Here is an 18,766-nt window from a genome sequence, read left to right as displayed (position 1 = left end):
ACATGTACCCTGGGGTGTCTTCAGGCTTTTGATTAAGCTCCCTGGGATTCCAGCTTTGTAGATGGGCCATTGTAAATGCAGAGGCAGAAGAAAGATGTGATCCCCTCTGCTCCAAGGGTGGTACAACCACCTCTCCCGGCAGGAAGTGTTCAGATGCCCTTGATGACAATGGGCAAACAGACAGTGTTTTTGTTTATTTTCTCATAAAGTGCTGATGAACAAATGAGGCAGAGGCATTAAGAAACTCATGCTGTGAGAAGAGATTTGAGTTTATCAGCTGCTTCTTGGCAGGCTAAATTTTAGATAGAGTGAGAGTATAAAGCAATCCCTTCCTGAGGTGTGATACTCTGGAGTTTTATATCATAAATTAGAGGGGAGGAGCGCTTTCCTGAGAGATTTGCACTTTTCTGAAGTCAGAGTTGAATAACATAATTTTTTTTTTCTGATTTTTTGTGGTGTAGCACTATCACGAGACACATCACAACTAGCTAATCTATAGTTGACAGGTAGTAGAGGATCAGAGGCAGCACCTATGGATAAAACACAGCCTGGAAATACTGAGGAAGATCTCTAACAGGCTAAACTTTCCTATTAAACTTCATTCATGCGACAGTCTAAGCTATCCATTGAAAGGTTGTGTTCAAAACTCAGGTCTCTGCTCTCCCTGAAGGCATCAGAAATGGATCAAAATATAGAATCAGAGAGTATTCTGAGTTGGAAGGGACCACAAGGGTTGTAGAGTCCAACTCTTAAGTGAATGGCCCATGGGGGGATCATACAGAATCATGCCTAACAGAAATAGGCAATAGTGGCCCTGAGGGATCACCTAATTCACAGGCAGATTTCTGACCTGCCAGGTGGTGATGGCTGAAGATATCAAACCCCATAGCACACACAAGTCTCATTTTTCCTGGTACCATTACCCAGGACATCTTTATATATTTCAGCAGAGAACTCATAGTACAATGTCAGATTTGGAAAGCATTCTGGAAATTGTTGTGTGAAGCAAAGTAGGATTTTCCCTCCAAAGCATCCATCGGCCAGTGGCAATGCCCTCATGATCTCTTGTAAAAAGGTGATGCCATATGGCAGGAAGCCATTTATCTGGCTTCATTGCTGTAGGGAGTGAAAATTGACAGGACAATGCTATCTGCAGAGCTCATGGAGCTAGGTCAAATCCTGCTTACCTTACTTATGTAAATAGTTCCCTGCATCTCAATAGCTCTGTGTTGTTACAAACTGTCCTGATTTGCACTTTGCAAACTGAGAGCAGAAATTGCTTCCAAATCTTCCAAATTGAGTTTTTCCCTTAAAAAAACCCAAAAAAACCCACCAAAAACCAAACCAAACCAAAAAACATAAAAAAGCATTGTCCTGCCCAACCAAGTCATCCACATGACTGCAGAAACCCAATAGTATTTAATAGGGAGGTTTCTTTTGAAGTTTGGTTGTGTAAAACAGGAGGAAAACCTTCCCTCCCAAGCATAATCCTGTAGTATAAAACCAGCTTTATATTTATTTATTTTGACATTCAAACCATTCTTTTTAATACATATGTATAAGAACTTAAGGATTTAGGTCTTCATCTCTTGGTAATTTGCCTAGTATTCATCACAGTCCCCTACACAAGGGAAGTATTTTTAAGAAATTCTGCAGTTTAGGCTTTGCTATTCCTTTATAATGGTTGGAAAGAGAAGGCTGGCGTGGGTAACAGATGTTTAAACAAAATGTTCAGGGGTGCTTTTATAGGGTACACAATCCAGAACTCAGGCCTCTTGAATTGTTGCCAACTCCTCTTCTCAGATTCACCTGAAATATTTAGATTCACCACACCTGATGCAGGTCAGGTGTGAACTTCATCAAGAGTTGTCCTATGTTACCCCTAGCCATACTGCACCTGCCTTTGCAAATAGAACATCTGCATGGTGAAGAAGCACTGGAAATAATAAAGGAGGGTACAATGGTCAGGAAATTATCCTTGAGCACAGGCTCTGCATGTGCAATAAACTTCCCTGCTGCAGTCCTCCTGTGCAGCTGTGGCCAAGCCCCTGGGACTTTTGGCAGTCTTTTTGGCAGTTTGTAAATTATAGCATTGTAAATGCTATGACTTGATGGGATCACCAGCCCCAGCACTCAGGAGTGTGGTGCTCAGCACCCCAGCTTTCACACTGCACTTCCACCAGTTCCCACAGCTGGAAACTGGCTTCCAGAGCTGGAAGTGCCTGGATGGATCCCAGTCCTGGCAGTGCCCTGGTGCCTGCGTCTCACCCACGAGGGGTCTGCAGTCACTTCCTGATACAGCTGGAGCCCAATTCCTTAATTCTCTCTTGCACCAGACAACACTGACTGGGGAGAGTGAGACGACTGATACATAGTCTTGGACTCAGGAACAGAGATGTGAGCTAAAAGTTGATTTTTGAAATGTTTTGCTTAGTTGTTTAAGTATGTAAACATTTCTTCTGAGTAAAATGCAAAATATTGTCATAAGATGGAGAAATTCAGATGTGCTCATGTGGAATTAAATGCAATCTTGATTTGTTAATTTTGGCATTTGTAAGCCTGTGTGAAGCTGGAAGAAGAGCAATTCCTGCAGATCTGTGTATTGGCCTGGCAGAAGACTAAAGGAATTGAAATAGCAAAAAACCCGGGATAGGAAATAGTCTGCCTAAACCCCACACTGATCCTATTTTCTTGGACTGGCTAATCTCTCTACTGGTGCCAGAAATTATAAGCATAGTGTTAGCAACCCACACCCAGACTTTCAGGTAATAATCAAATTGCTAGAGATCCCCCCAAAACAGAGTCCCTATCTGCCCCAGTCTGACGGAGCCCCTCTACATGCACTCAACTGGGATGAGCATCCATCCACCCACTTGCTGAGCAGCTTTCAGCAGCCCTTCAAGGCTGGATGTCCTTCCTCTGGGCAGGGCTATCCCCTGTGTCATTCTTCCCTCTTGGGGGCACCCAGGAGAGGCATGAACACCAAATCTGGCCTGAGCAGATCACCCTTTGGACAGGCATGCTCTCCCTGTGCGGGTGAGAAGCCCAGTTTGCTGGATGGGATCTGCTTCTGCAGCTTGTCAGAGACAGCTTCCTCCTGCCAGGGCCTTTGCAGTATTTAAGAGCTTACTTTCAGAGGACTAACTCATCCCCTTCTTCTTTTTATGTGCAACTGAACTTAACTCTACCAGCATGTAGGTAAATTAGGCACCTGAACTGGGCAATCGATAAGCTAAAACATAAAATTATTCTGTCTTTTCTACCAGCTGAAGATGTTCCACACAGAGTCCCTTGATCTCTGTAGGTGACCCCTTTCTCCTGTACTTCCATTCTCATCCCTGACAGCATGGCTTTGAGGGAACACTAGAAACAGGCTCAACAACTACACTTCTCCAACTCCTACATACCAATATGAAGAAAGGTAGCACAAGTTTGTTCAACACATTGATTTAGCTGCATGAATGAGGCTCAAGATTTCTTTTTTAGGAGATAAATTTGTTATTGACATACATTTCCATAATCCAAATCTATCTAAATGGAATAGATATGCACAGCTGAGTCAAGACTGCAACATATTAAGGTGTGTCCCCTCTGCTATGGTTTAATTGGTTGCTGTAAATATTTGGAAAGATTTGGCTCCTGAGTTCCCCAGCTCTCTAACTGCTTGTTTTATAAAAAGCATTCTAAAATAGAAATACAGAATGGCAATGACTGAGAGAGCCCACTCCTTCTGCTAATATTCTGGCTTAATTAAGTTGCTTTGTGGCAAGATTTATCATGGCTTGTTTTTCTAGAAAAAATGCTCTGAATAATGGAAAAATGTATTCAAAGGGTTGAAATTTCTAAATTGTAATTTATGTCATTTTCATTGCGCTTTGTAACTCTTTGAAAAAAGTTCCATTGTTTGGTGTTATCAGGATTTTCAGTGGGAACTCCCTAGAGAAAGGTGCAGTTGGCTCACTAAAAGGCTTTTCATTTAAAACATTACTGTAGATGGGCCCATACATGAGATAAGGAGGGGGTGGTAAAGAGGAAACAATAAAATATTCCAAGTGCTCTGAAATGATGGTGCTGAGTTGATATTATATTTTTCATTTCCCTTTTTCCTCCTCCTGCATTGTCATATTGTCATATGAAGAACATGACTTCATATTTTCATCAAATGGACAATACAAATTCAAAGCTCTGGGAGGAAAGGGAAGTCTTTTTTCCAACTTTTCAAAATGTGTGATCTGTCAGTAAAAGCAAATATGTTTATAATAGAGTAATTAGTTGAAATTTTATTTACTGCAGAGACATGGACTTTGTTAATTATTTCTTTTAGGTCCATATCCTGCAGAGCAACAGGAGCTTTCAGATTGGCAGAGGATATTCAATCATTTCAGGGAAAAACATGACATATAATTATTGATATCTCTCCTGACTCTGTGTTGTGTTTTCAGACTGTCCCTCCTTCCCATCACTTTTTTAAAATTACCATTTAACCACAAGTAGCTCATCACTACAGTTCCAAACAAAATAGAATAAAAACACTTCAGCATTTTCTGCTCCCTTTTCAGCTCCTGGTCTGACCCTGTAACCATACAGCTCAAGTCCAATCCTTACGGGTAACTCCTGTTTTAAGAGCTGATTTCTAATTTTAACCCATCCTGTTTCTTCAAGAGCCTAAATATTTTACACATTTACTCTGTACAAAGGAGAGAGCATCTTATGCTGCCCATCTTCAGTTTGGTTTCGCCCAAGTCTCAGCGTATCTGTGTGTTACAGAGCTGAAGGAACAAAAAGTGCTTCTGTTATAAATTCCCAGTTTAATGTGTTCTTCATTGTATTCATATTTTGCACTGAATTTTTCAATTTTTGCTTTCTGTTCAAGATACTCCCACTCTTCCCTCTTGCTGCCTGAAAATTGAAGCTTATGTGAATTGATATTGCGGTCAATGTCACTTATGCTGATAACTCAAAGAGAAAAATCCTCAGGATTTTTCAAATTAATGGCAGACTTTGCATAGTTTTGCAGAATAAAAAGATGCAAGAAAACTAATAGTTTTTGTATTTCTATGGTGAGAGAAGCATTCAGTCACCTTACTTGCTCCCAGACTTCTAAAAGTAAGAAGAATACAGTTTTATTTGCTTAGTAGTAGTGGCTATTATTAATGTTACATGTTATTACTTGTTGCAGATGTCAGCCCTTTGAATTGATACTGTCCATGCTGGTGGTCTGCTTTAATAATAGTAATAATAATCATCATAATCATCATCATCTGCTTTCCAGTCTTAAAATTGTGGGGTTTGTTTGGAAAACTATCACTTTCAACATAAAGAATTAAATTTAAGGTGTGCATTGGTCCTGGAAAAAAAAAAACCCAAACTTTTTTTTTTTTTTTCCAAGTTACAAATATTTTGAAAATAGCCATGATCTGAATATTTGATCTAGGTGTTATTGCCAAGATCTCAGAAGAGTCTTATCTTGCTGAACTACCTCTGCTTCAGCTCTTGCCATAGACCACCTCCCCTCCACATGTTGCCTGGCAGGAGCCAGCCAGGGCAGATCGCACCTAGTATTTTGACTGTCAGTCCCCAAGTTTTAGGGAGTAAGACAGCAGCCAGAAGAGGAAAAATTCCTCATTAAGGCCAGCATTATTTCCAATGGTCCATGGACTCCATCTTTCAGAATAAGAACTGGAATTTAACACTGACTTGATATCTCACTACTCACACTGATGGAGTAGTGCTTAGGGGTGTCTCCAGATCAGACAGCAGGAATTAACATTTGTTCATCCCTAGATCCTCTGGTAGAAAAGAGAATTTCATTCCTTGGCTTTGCATTAAGATGAGTGATCAATGTACACGTTATGCTATTTCTGATAAAGCAAGTCTTCTCTCCCCAGAGGTAACCGTTCTTGGGGCTTTACTTTTTCATACTGGTAGCACTGCTTACTTCTTGAACTGAAGAAGATAAATGTAAATGGGAAGGTCAGAGATTGTTGGAACATGAAAATTGAAAAAGCATGCTTTTATTTCTGAAATTGCCACTTTTGATCTGTTTGTCAGTTTATTTTTCTCAGCTGTATTTTGAAACAGCCTTCTGTTTCAAAACTTCCTTGGTGTTGCTCCCAAGAAAAGTCTAGGTGCTTCTTTTGCAATTTCTTTGAGTTAAAATCAGTGACAAAGATAGAAAACATTGAATGGGAGGAAGAAAACTGTCATTCAACCAGCATACAAGCCACACTCTAATAATGGTCAAATAGTAAGGATAAGTCAGAAAAACAGGAAGAGAAACAAATTCACTTTCATTAGGAGAACTGCAGGATTTCACCTGTAATACTATCTTCTTTCCTTGTGTTTGTGTAACTAACAGGCTCCATGTGAGCAAACAGCCCAGCTGATACCTCTTGTCGGGTGTTTGCAGCAAGGCTCATTCCCCTAAGCACACTTCTTACATGCTAATTGATTCCACCTTCCCAGGATGGCAGGATTTCACGACGCGAGTCCTCGGCGCGTGTCCACGCCATGCTGTGGGGACCCGCAAATAGCAGGGAGGAATTTTTAGAGTGCATCTAATGGCCTTTGCCTGCCATTAAGCTGATAAGTGTAAAAATCGCTCTCCAGACAACTTGTGACACTTAATGGTTTTCACACAGTACTTTTGTAACTTAATCATGCCCACATCACCTCCCTGCAGACACGACCTGTGTGTGTGAGCGTCTGCTCCATGGACCTCAGTGTCTCTGAAGGGTTTAGCTGAAGGGGTTTGTGGTGCTAGATAGTCATGCTTTACCAGTATTTGTGTGGTTGCATACCAGGAGACATTTTGTAAAATGTTATATAATAAGAGTGAATGTGATGTAGGATTACAGGAATGAGTAAATCTGCAGTTTAGGATAAAGCTGCATCTCAAATGCCTTGATTTCATGTGACTTTACTTATATCATTTACCAGGATTAAGAGAGAGATCCCCACATCCTTTTTCTGATTGAACTTAAGTGCCAGTACCCCAGCTCACCTTTACTGGAATCTGCTTTATGACTTAATTGCAGTAATGCTAAGACATCTGGCAGCAAATACCACGCTGAACATGGAGCATGGAGCTGGGTGTTCAATGGCCAGGACAGCTCTCTGTGGTGGGACTGCTGGGGATCCAAGCAACACGAGTCACATGGGTCCAAAAGAAAAGCTACTTTAGGGGGTGGCTGTACTGACTTTGGGATGTGTTTAGGTGCCTCTTTAAAATGAGGAAGAGAAGAGTAGATGGAGCACAAGGTCTGTACAGGTGTAAGAGCATGTCAGGAAAACAAAGCAAATGCACTGCTGTTTACTTGAAGTTTAATTCTCTAGCTTTATTCTAGCCCCTCTGCAGCTTTTCACTCAAAGCATGGTATCACCTATGACACAGGTGGAGCAGTACTGGCCATAGTTACAGTGACTTTTCTCTGGAGGATGTCCCAGCAGTTCTAGTTCAGGCTGGGGCCATGTCCTGAGGAGAAGGGGGAGACCTGTGGTGACTGGGGAGTCAGCAGGGTGAGAAGTGAGTAGGGATGAGCAAGGAGAAAGCCCCTGCCATGCTGGGAGGGCTGGGTGCTACTGGACTCCTTCTTTCTTTCCTCTCTCTTTGCACAGGCAGGTGTCTCCTGAAAAGACTCTTCCTTTTTTCCTCCTCTTGTCACACCTTTCTGCAGTAATATCTAAGGGTTTAATGGAAGAAAAAGCTAATTATACTGTCTGAAATAAACACCATCTCCAGCCTTTTTCTGAATTATGTAAATGCCACACTGTGTGTCATTCCGTGATTATTTTTGCATTACTTGCTCTCCCTTTACTGTAAGTTGGTCATATGATAAAATATATTATTTTTTTGCTCCTTTTTAAGTGATGGCTGCATTCTAAATTATTGGTTTTTTTACATTTTGCTTTCTAGGACCTCTCTCTTAAGTGCCAGCTTCCAGATTTCTCACAAAATCCATCTAATACCAAATACTGCTTCCCTGCCCATTAACTCAGAAAACGTGGCCAAGTCTCAGCTGTAAGTGATACTTCTATTGGCAGTGCACTGCTTGAGGTGGTGAACTCGGCTGGGGGATTCTCTTTCTGCTATTTGTTTGTACAGAACCTAGCTGAAGGAGGATTTAATCCCTGTTTGGGCCCTTTATGCACTATCACATACTAGAAGCAGTGGTTCAATTGCTTACTGAGTTTGCTCTTACTCGGGTAAATTGTCAGACATTGTTGGGTGCTATTAACTACAGCTATTAAGTGTGTATTTAATTATCATGTGGACTTTCTGACAGAACTGTGGCAATGCCAAAGTCAACTATTTTTCCATCTAGCAGCATACACTTCTAGGCACAAAGCTGGGTGTTCACCACTGACAACTGTAGGCACATCACCTGTGGTTGCCAGTGTCCCCTACACCGCATACAGCTGTGTGCCCAGCAGGGTTGAAATCCTGAGCTTTAAAAACAAGTCAAAATCACCTTTGTGTGAAAAGTGCTAGTGGCCCACCAAGAGCCTTCAATGTGTCTATATTATGTGAAGATTTTTTCCCTTGGCAATTAATGATCAACTGGTTTTCGTGACACTTTTCCTTCATAAAGCATTGTTTTTATATTTGTGAACTGGTAGACTAGGGATCTGCTCTGCTTACAGAAGAGCTTATTTTCTTTGCAGCTAGTAATGACTGTTTATTTTGTCATAACAATGGAGATAAGATTTGGTGATCCTGCTCAGCTGTACCATGATCCTCATCTTCTTGGAAAGGAAACAGCTAGTTCTTTTGTACAAGTCTCAAAAATTGTAAAGCAGCTTGAGGGTCAAACCTGTGTTGTGATATATGAAAACCAGAGTGTTATGTGAGTGCAAATAAAAATAACTCCAAAATAGTGACAGAGCACTGGCTCAATTATAAAATTGTGTGAAAGATGATGTTCAACCTCTCAACAAGGTCACTTTGAAGTGGATATGACCTCATGTTTTATGTCATCTCCACTGTAAGACTGGCTTTCTAAATACAGTGTGTGATTATGTTTTTACCTCCAAATTTCACATTTTCACACCTTTTTAAACTATCTTTCTCTGTGCTTGACAGATTTTGAAAGGTTTTGAAAGCCTGAAAGAAGTATGTCTAAAGATCCCATTTATTCTGCTGTGTCTTTTGTTGCAAAAGCAAATATAGTTTGTATTATTCAACACAACACTGATTAAATATTGTATAAAAAATACAAGGAAAATCCATCTAAAAATTATAACCACAAAAACTAGAATGAATATCAGAAATTAAAGTCAAACCAATTTCAGTTTAGCAAAAAAAAATAATTCTGGAATATCACATCCTAAAGCTCTCTTTAAGAGAGGGAGATGTTGTGGAAGTTAATGTGTGTGCTTTTGGCCATTAAATTATTACTAAAATATTACTAAAATTACTAAAATGGTACTACTGGAAACTGTAAATTTTGTTCTCTGGGAGTATTTGACTGGATCAAAAGAAAGACCAGTAAGTAGGAACAGAAACACAAGTATGTGCTGAATTAACTTCTTTTATTTTTAAAAGTTATGGCTCTATGTTGCTGACAATGCTAAATTTCCCATTTGAGACCTTTGGAATTGATACATTCTTGAGGAGTTAAAGCCTCTCAGTATTCACACAGCACTAAATGGTTTATTTATACTTAAATCAGTCCTTCTTTGTTAGACTTTGTTCAAGCAATTTTTCAGTTTTTCACTATGTGACTAACCAGGCATTTGAATAAGTTGTTCAGAAAGGCCATGTAATTTCTGTTCTCAAAGATATTAAAAACTGGACTAGACAATGCCCTGAGAACTTGATCTAATTTTTAGTTAGGTCTAATCCAGGAGCTGCTGTGATTGGGGAACAATATGATCTCCAGAGATCCTTTCTAACTTAAATTATTCAATGGTTTTGTGCTTATATTGGGTGAGTTTTAACACTTATGACAAATTATTGGAAGTAATTCAACGATGCTGTCAAACAAGGTAAATTTTTGTTCTGAGGACAGAAAGGACTTCTTCCTAAGTTTTGTGATCATTGCAGCTAGTTATTCTTGTCTTGTCTTCCTTCTGCCTTTGGAATGGCTTTCAAGGGTGGAATAAGTTTTGTAGCTGTCCACAGCATGACGGACACTCAAGGGATCTGGAAACACACTCAGCTGTACACAAAAGGAAAACAATCTAAATATAGACTCTTCCATAGTTAAGCTCTTCCTGCTGGACTTAAATTAATTTTGTTTTAAAAAGAGAAGGATCCTGTACACTTCCCATCACCAGATCCAAGTATAAGTGCAGTTTATATGAAATGCAAAAGAGCAGAAACCCCAAAGGCCATTGAAGTGTTTTTTTGGGATAACATTGTCAGTTTCTAATTAAAACTGAGTACCTCACAGATTAAGCAGCCAACATCACTTAAGAGCAACCTTCCTGGTTGCCAATGTATGCACCTGAGTAGAAAACAAAAGGCATTTCTGAGTATAGATTTGACATCAAACTATATATTGCAAGCTGTAAAATGCTGGCAGGCAAACACCTCTTCATAGAGAGGATAAAAAAGGTAATGTTTTCCCTTTTCTATTCATTGGGATCCATGACTCTTTCATTAGGCTGGATTTTCTCTTCACCTTGTGATCCTCATGCATGTTCCCTTCTCTACAATTCTTTCTTTCACCTCTACCCTGATAAAATTGGGCTTTTATCCTCTTTTGAGCTGGCACCTTTTAAGTATTCTTTGGAGTGCTTTTTGTACTGCCACCAGCCTTTCCTGTGCCAAGTGTATCATTCAGCTCTCATTTCAGATGTGTTGAAGGGATCTTTGTGATTTCCCTCTTCAGCCTCCGTATTTGCTCAGCAGTTGTTTTTTAAGAAAAAATTTCATCTCATATTGAAGTAAGGAAAATTAAAATTATTATATAGCTCACAGCACTTCTGCTGCCATTCAGGTGTGTAGATCTGAAGGCCCTTTTTCACAGAGCTGGGTATGCACCACCACTCCTGTTTTGTGGCCAGGGAATGTGAGGCAGTGATTGTGTGTCCAAGCATGGAAGGAGGTGAGATCCCTGGGCTGCAGTCCTGTGCCCTGTTCATGTTGTCCCACCCTGCTATAAACTAGCTTGCCCTGCTTCAGGGAAATGAAAAGGAAAAAAAAAATGGACGTACTGTTCTCCTTGTACCTGCCCTCTCTGGTTTCAGATGAGTGAGGGCCAGCCATGGACAGGTTATCTCAATGACAGCAGCATGCTGGCTGCTCTTCAGGAGCTGCTGATGCTTATTCTATGCCTCTGCAGTGGACAGGAGTTTCACTTCATGTGTGGAGTTGACACGGAGAGAGAACAAAATCCTCTGGTAAATACCCTGCCTTGGCAGACTGTTAATGTTTAATTTTCTTTCTTTGTATCACACCTTGCTTGGGAGTGTGCAAATCCCCTCAGTATGGTTCTGACAATATTCTGATGTCTTGAGAATTTTCTGGATTGGGAAAATCTACTGGTGAAAATGATATGTTTTAAAAAAATACTTGTTCTTTATGAAAAATACTAATGGCAATTTAAGACTGGTGCCAAATGACTGAACATGAAGGGAATGTCCACTCCAGCTACCTGCCAGAGCTGCAATATCTGCAACAGTTCTTCCTTGTGAAAACACCTGGAATAGTTGATCTAGGACAACTTCTCTTCCTCACAACAGCTGATTGTATGGTCTATAATTCTTTCCTGGATGTGTGAAAGGTTTGCATGCCTGACGAGCTAAAGTTCAATGGATACTAAGGCTCCTTGAGAGGAAGTTTTGTGCAGTTTTATCTTTCTCATTATCTTTCTGCTCTTTTTTTGTTTATCTCTGTTTTGTGAGGCAGCACCTCTCAACACCTCCCAGTGAGCTGAGAGATCAGGGTCTGCACCCAAGCTGTCTCCTCTATCATCCTGGTAGCCCACTGGATTTAGCTGGATAGTGGGAATTATTTTAATTCACCTTCATCTGGGAAACCAAAGCAGTTAATTTTTTTTACAATCTCAGCAAAGATGAAGAAATATTTCAAGTAAATCAGGTTTGAACAGTGCAGAGTTAATGCACACAGTATCATCACCGTGGTTTTCAAGGTTATCCCATTTACCTGAAATAAATATTTACATCTAAGCAAATAAAGTACATAATGTTGCTAATAATAAATAAATAAAAGGCAGCAGGGTTCTGGGCTCTCTAAGTTATATTACAAAGGCTCATTTGAAGTGTATCTCCAAATCAAGATCGATGCACCTAACAAAATCACATCCAGCATCTAAAAGCTGATTATCCTCTGGTTTCAGCCAAGAGAAACTCCTCCTGCTAGCCCTGCACTGCAGCTGCCTCCGCAGAACCAGAGCTGATTTGAGTGGGCTGTGCATTGGCTCATACAAAGGGATGTGCTACAAGGTCCCAGTTAGCTTTCAAGTCACCTCTTTCCATTGCTGAGATACCTTCAGAAAGCTTTTTTAGGAATAATGCCACTTTCTTGCTTATTGTTTCTGTCAGTTCTTCTGTTAGCATGCTTATGGACTCCTTACAGTCATATACTCTGACAGCAAATAATACTTCCAGGTTTTCAAAGGTTCTTAGTCACTAAACCCAAAATATCCTGATGTCTTTCCAGCTTTGTCTTGCTTTACACAAGGCAATAAAGCATTAGCAGTTTGGAGGTGTAAGAAATTTACTGTCACATCATAACTTTGCTACACAAATCAGACACTTAATAATTGGTTGGTTCTTCCTGCTGTCACAGATACATTTTTCTGTTGTATCTATAAAAGTAGCCATTTTTAACAGGCATCTCTAACTGAATAAGAACAAGATTATGCAAGGAAACCCTTTACAATTATAGTATGGTATAGTATATAATTATAGTATAAATATATAAATATAGGTATAATATATATAAACATATAAATATATGTATGATATTATATTATACAATAATTATAGTTACTTTCAAATAATATAAAGTATTAAGAGCTAATAGTTTTTAGTGTAGCAGAAACTCTTTTCAACTGCATTAACTCTGAGTCTTTTCAAATCTGAAGGCAATGGCTCTACAGAACTCCATCATTGTCCTACAAACTTGTCTGGCATTACTACCAGCCTGCTCCGGGGGTACCTTTTTCCAAAGCCGGATGGTTCACTCCTTCCTGATTTAGCACTGTTCTGGGTTCAGGGTCAGCAGTGACTCCTGGGGTTGATGCAGGCTATTTTGTGTTTGCAAAACTTGTTTGTACATTCAGGTCATATAATATCCATGAATTAACAGTTAAATATGTATTGACATACAGAATAGGCAACAAAAACTAAGGCTGGAGCTTAAATCTCACCCCTGAATTTCTCTTTCCCCTCCTGTGTTCTGGTCCCTGCAGGCAGTTTACTGCAGGAAGCTATACACTAATCAGCCTGTAAAATGCTGCTCTGGGGCAGACAGGCTTGGGCAGATAATGGACTTGCCTCACTTGACAAAAAGATAAAAGAGTGCATTTTGTTGCTCATTATTTCACTGGTTTGGGGAGGTGAGTTCTTTCCCTCTCTTGTTTAAACCACATAAACCATACCAAGTGTCTTGACAGGAGTGGGAGCCTGTTGATGTAGCCCTGTAATTACAAAATTTCCATGCATGAGGCTAAAGGGGTGCTTTCAGGACACTTCCTGACTCACTCATCCATAGATCAAAAACAAGAGTAAGATAAAGAAGATGCCCAGGAAATGTAACATGCTCCAAACTGCTAATTCAGTCTTATTTTTTTTTTTGTTGTGGTCAGGGCCTGCCTCTCATGGCACTTCTTCCTTGCCACCTCATTGTAACATCAGTATTATAAAGGTTAGCAAGACAAAAGTCTGCTGTCCTGCTGGAACCAAGCATTTTGTCTTCCTTCCTTTGGTCTTCCTTCTTAACCAGAGCATCCTCACCAGATTATTATGTCCAACTAGCAGCAGAAGCAAAATCTGCCTAGTAACCCAATGAAATATTTCTCCAGTTTAACTTTTCTACTCACCTGCTTGCTTACTGGCAAAATCCCACCACAGAAACACCTTACTTTTTGTGACTGCCTCAGCTGTACTCCCTAATTTGTCTCTGTACAAACACAGAACATGTGAACACAAATAGCAGTTAGGAATATCAGTCTCTGAGTACTTCCTTTCTTGGTTAATGCTTTTCAGTATTAAAGCCAAATTAATACCAAACTGTTTCAAAGTCTCACTGCTTGGGGCTGGGGTGCAGCAGACTGGTTCACCAGAGATGTTTATAGACACCCAGGGAGAACAGGGCAGGAGGGTTTTACTGGCATCAGCACCTGATCTGGTCAGACTGATGATCCTGATATCTTAATTTTCATGAAAAGCACCGTGGGCTTTTCAGCAGCAATGTGAGGCCAAGACCTTGGTCCGGCAGCTCTGCCGAGCGTGTGTACAAACTTCTCACAAGCGAGAGAGTTAAAATCGTCTGTCAACAGCTCTGTCCCATAATGTGCTGAGAAGTCTGGCCCTGCTCCAGGGCTAATTTTAAGCATATGAGTAGCTTCCTTGAAGTCAGTGAGAGCAGCAAAGTGAGCTGCTGGCCCCATGAGAAGGATGCTTAGGCACTGGTGCGGCTGGACCCCGAGGAGGCTGAGACAGTGCCACCCCAGAGAATGAGCTCACGGGTTTGCAACCCAGGTTCAGGAACCCCCTTCCCTACATAGAAGCTCCCAAGGCATGTTAGGTAGTGCCAGGGTTGCTGCACTGCTCCTGCTGCACAGGATTTCCTGTACTGCCTAGCCAGTTCCCATGCCCCATGACAAGCATACGGGATATGTCTTTTCCTGTATTTTTGCAGTCCCACTGTTCCAGAGGCTTAGGAGTGCCAGCTGGCAGCTGTCAGGAAAAATGTTTATTGCACACCTACAGATAAATCACATTGCCTGTACCAGCCTTACTGTGCCCATGCTGTGCTATTCATCTGGGTGTGCACAGGGCTGCACAAATGAAACTGTGTCTGTCTGAGAGGAAAACAGTCAGAACCATGACTTGAGTCTATAAAAGCCTTAACTCCTAACCTCTACTAATGCAAACACCCAAAGCAATGTCAAAATGTTTTACAATATTGCTGTTTTTTTGTTCTTGGATTTTTTTTTTCTCCACTTGGCATGAGTGACATGAGTCTTTAATTTTATGTAGATGTCATGTAGATCACATTTTTAGCAGCCAAAGAGTTTAACAGCTTTCGGCTGCTGTTGTTGCACTTATCTACTGAAATGTTCCTGGACATGTACAATTACTAGAATGCTAATTTAGTTTCAGTTTTCAGAATTTCCTAGTGAAGATTACATCTTCAAAGTTAATACAGTATGCCCATCTTTATCTAAATCACTCATTATCTCAGCGAAGGCCATGTCTATTACAGAACAACACTTAGATGAAAAACTTTTATTATCTAAGCACATTTAACTAGGCAAATTCCATATCTCCCTACAATGTTAGCTAGATAAAGAAAGTTACTGCATATTCAGGACACAGCCTACAGAAAAAGCAATATATCCATATAGGTCTCTGCTTTATTAAAAAAGTCTCATTCTTACCCAACTTTTTCAGATTCCCATTTATCCTAGTGATCTTCTTAGATACATTGATTACTCCCCAACTTTCTATTTTCTATGCTTTGTTTCTCTTCTTCCTAATTTCCAGAAGATGTAATTTCTTTCCCTTCCTAGCTGAACAGCAATACTAACATTATAAACCAGTCAAATATCAGATGGGTACTGGAAAATGACTGAATAATTTGTGTCCCTTATTATGTTGAACCAGGAAGCTATTATGCTTATCAACTCAATTAAAATTATTTCTTTTTGCCTATGTTCCTTTCCTGTGTTCTAACCTGATAAATATGTTGGCTACATTGAAAATTCCCCTTGAGAAGCACCTCGCTTTCCTCTTCCAAACAGCAATGCGGGGCTGAGCAGCTTTCAAAACTCAGTGATGCTCCAGGCAGTCACTTATGATTGCTGGTTGCTATTGTTTTGGCATTTCAATTCTTGTGAATTGCACCATAATCTTGCCCAAAGAAGTTGGCTTAAATGCCCCTTGCTGCTTTACAGGCTATGAATTAAAAAAATCAAACCAATTAATGCAGATTATAGTCAGAAAATGTTGACAGTTATGAATCAGAACCAAAGATTTCTTCAGAGATTTTTTCTTTCACTTACCAATAGAAATTCAGGAACTCGTGCTATTGACGAGGAAGCACAGGAACAATGGCTCTTTCCTGTAAGTATCAGCAAAGTGATGACTAAACAGGCACTCAGTGGGCAGACAGTAAGCAAGGCTATCTCCAGTGGGCATGCACTGGAGTTAGGATGGCTGCTGAGAAAGATGGTGAAGTTAGACCTTCTTCCTTATCACTTCTTGCTATATTCCAAGAAGGGAAAAGTGACTAATGAGCCAACACGAGACAGCAAATGCTGGTAAAGTGTTGGCTCATCAAGGTTATTTGGCAATAAAATGTACCTCCATATGGTCCAAGCTCTCCTGCAGCTGGATCACACCTGCTTTTCAAATTATGTTCAGGAAAAACAACTGTTGCCTTCTGCATGGGCTGTGTGGACCGCTGGAGAAAAGGTTTTTCTGGCTCACCCAGACCCTTCCTTGGCCATCAGCTCTCCTCCTCATGTCATCCTCCCAGCCACACCCTCATCCCAGGCTTCAGGGACCCAGCGGTGGTCGCCCTTCTAGAGATGAGCTGCACCATGAGTGCAAATGCACTGGTTGCTTTCACCAGTAAAATGAGTACAAGTTTCTCTACGACTACAAGCAGAGAATATAATCCTGTAAAATGCCTAATGGGCCCCAGCTGACTTTTGAAGGCCTCTCCAGGCAGAGCAGATATGGGCTGTTACCGTGGGACAGACAGCAGCATCCTGTCTGTAGTGCATAAAACAAGTCTGAAGGCCACAGGAGGTTCTCAGTGAGGATCCAAGAAGAAAAGGACCTATGGGCTGTGGTGGGATTGTTGTTTCTCAAGGTCATCTGGAGATGAATTTGGGCAAACCTATGTTTATGCACTGCTGGAGAGGATATTACTAGAATATGCATTAGAGTAAGAGCCTAATTAGAATAAATACAGTTACATCAGTCAAGATCAATTAAATAAAATACATTTTGGTACCACAAAGGATGGGTAGTTAAAAAAAGAAAACCCAAATTTACTTCAGCAATCCAAGTCTTGCCTTCTCATTATGACTTTTCTCAGTTCTTGATGATTTTAATTATAAAGAAAACTTTCATCAGGTTTTGAGGATCTCCTTTGGGCCCAGTCCATGCTTCTGCTTGTAGTCCTGTTTGCACACCTGGTTTGGGCATTGCTCTGACATTCTCAGCATGACAGCAAACACTTTTGTTTAGAAACAAAGTTTTATGAAATAGTTTGAAAGACTTGTTGAACCTGGCTCATTATTTCCCAGAGAAATGACTGGTAAACAGATTTATTTGTTATAAATTTTTAGCTGTGTAATTTCTGCACATGAGTTTTGGCTGCAGACCATTTACAAATAGTTTGCAATTAATATTGGACATTTGAGATTATTTGCTTTGGGCTACATGAGAAATTCCTGCACTCTTAGCTAAATTAATATAACTCATAGAATCAGGTTTCTTGTAGAAATTCTTGCGTGCATAAATGGTATATTTACTTTCTGCAGATTCTTGAGTGTATAAAAGGATTCTGCAGATTCTTTGTAGTGTATGGTTGATCCTGCCAGGGGCATTGTACACTGTGTCTGCTCCAGAAAAGCACTTGTACCTGTGCTTAACTTTAAGGGCAAGATTAGCTCCCCAGAGGCCAAGTAAAGTTAATTTGAGCATTGGTAAGAGAAAAAGCAATAAAAGTTGTTTTAAGATTATATGATCAAGAAAAAATGGGTGTCCCTTCTTGGCCCTTAAAATGACGCCACAGTGCTGGTCTTGCTCCTGACCCGGCCCCATGCTTGTGGCACCTCTACCCCTGCTCAGCCAGCCCCTGCCCCACTTCCCTGCTCAGCAGCAACACCCCCGTGGCTCTGGGGGGGCTGTGCTCCCCAAGCCCTGAGGTATCTTCACCTTCTCCATCACTCCTAAAACACTGTACCCCATCTCCACCCCCAGGCGGTATGGGACAAGCACCCTCCTGGCTGGGTCCAAGCAGACCAGTTCTGAGATGTTTGAGATACAATTTCATCTTTATATCAAGTCAAAGAAAAGGGCACACCATGGTGATAAAAGCCCTCTATTTGTAAAAACCTTTTCCAGGGATTTTTCTTCTCTTGGTCCAGGATCATGCCACACAGCAGCTATTTCTTCACAGAATGAAATACAACCTTCTTTTCTGGCGCTGGTAGAAAAAAATTACCAGAGCAACAGCCTGTTCTGAATGGGGCTGTGGTTTGTCTTAAGGACAATGGCATTATGAAAAGCCTAAGGTATAAAGCATGTGAAGGACCAGGTTTATTAATACCAAATATTTACAAAACCTCAGTGAGAGCTTCTGCAAGTCTAGAATGAACCTTTCATAAATGCTTCTTGCTTTACAGAAGTCCTGTAGCATCACAAACACTGCCTTTGCTTCTGCCCTCTGCATTATGGCATAACTAGGACCAAAGATAACACTTGTCAACACTGTCACCTCATTATATGTTTCTCATGAATGTCTGAGAATTGTTGGGAGAATTTCATAAAGGCCATCCCATAAACAGCTTCATATTCTGCCTTCCACTTGTCATTTCTTCCAACTGAGCTTCCC

General features: G+C 40.6%; 1 protein-coding gene across 1 annotated transcript in view; it reads left to right on the top strand.

Annotated features, from left to right (window-relative positions):
* The first annotated feature begins 9,972 nt into the window (after positions 1 to 9,972).
* KDR (kinase insert domain receptor) overlaps positions 9,973 to 18,766 on the top strand; it is a 57,585-nt gene continuing 48,791 nt past the window's right edge. Inside the window, exons 1-2 of the mRNA XM_088056978.1 lie at positions 9,973 to 9,987; positions 11,194 to 11,346. Of these exons, the coding sequence (XP_087913104.1) occupies positions 9,973 to 9,987; positions 11,194 to 11,346 (168 nt within the window). The remainder of the gene's footprint in view (positions 9,988 to 11,193; positions 11,347 to 18,766) is intronic.

The sequence above is a fragment of the Pseudopodoces humilis genome, chromosome 6 (assembly GCF_049639895.1).
Source record: "Pseudopodoces humilis isolate 2021_Gansu_Grassland_sample_001 chromosome 6, ASM4963989v1, whole genome shotgun sequence".
Classification (NCBI taxonomy): Eukaryota; Metazoa; Chordata; class Aves; order Passeriformes; family Paridae; genus Pseudopodoces; species Pseudopodoces humilis.
Note: the sequence above shows the minus strand (reverse complement) of the source record. Positions and strands in the feature narration are given on the sequence as shown.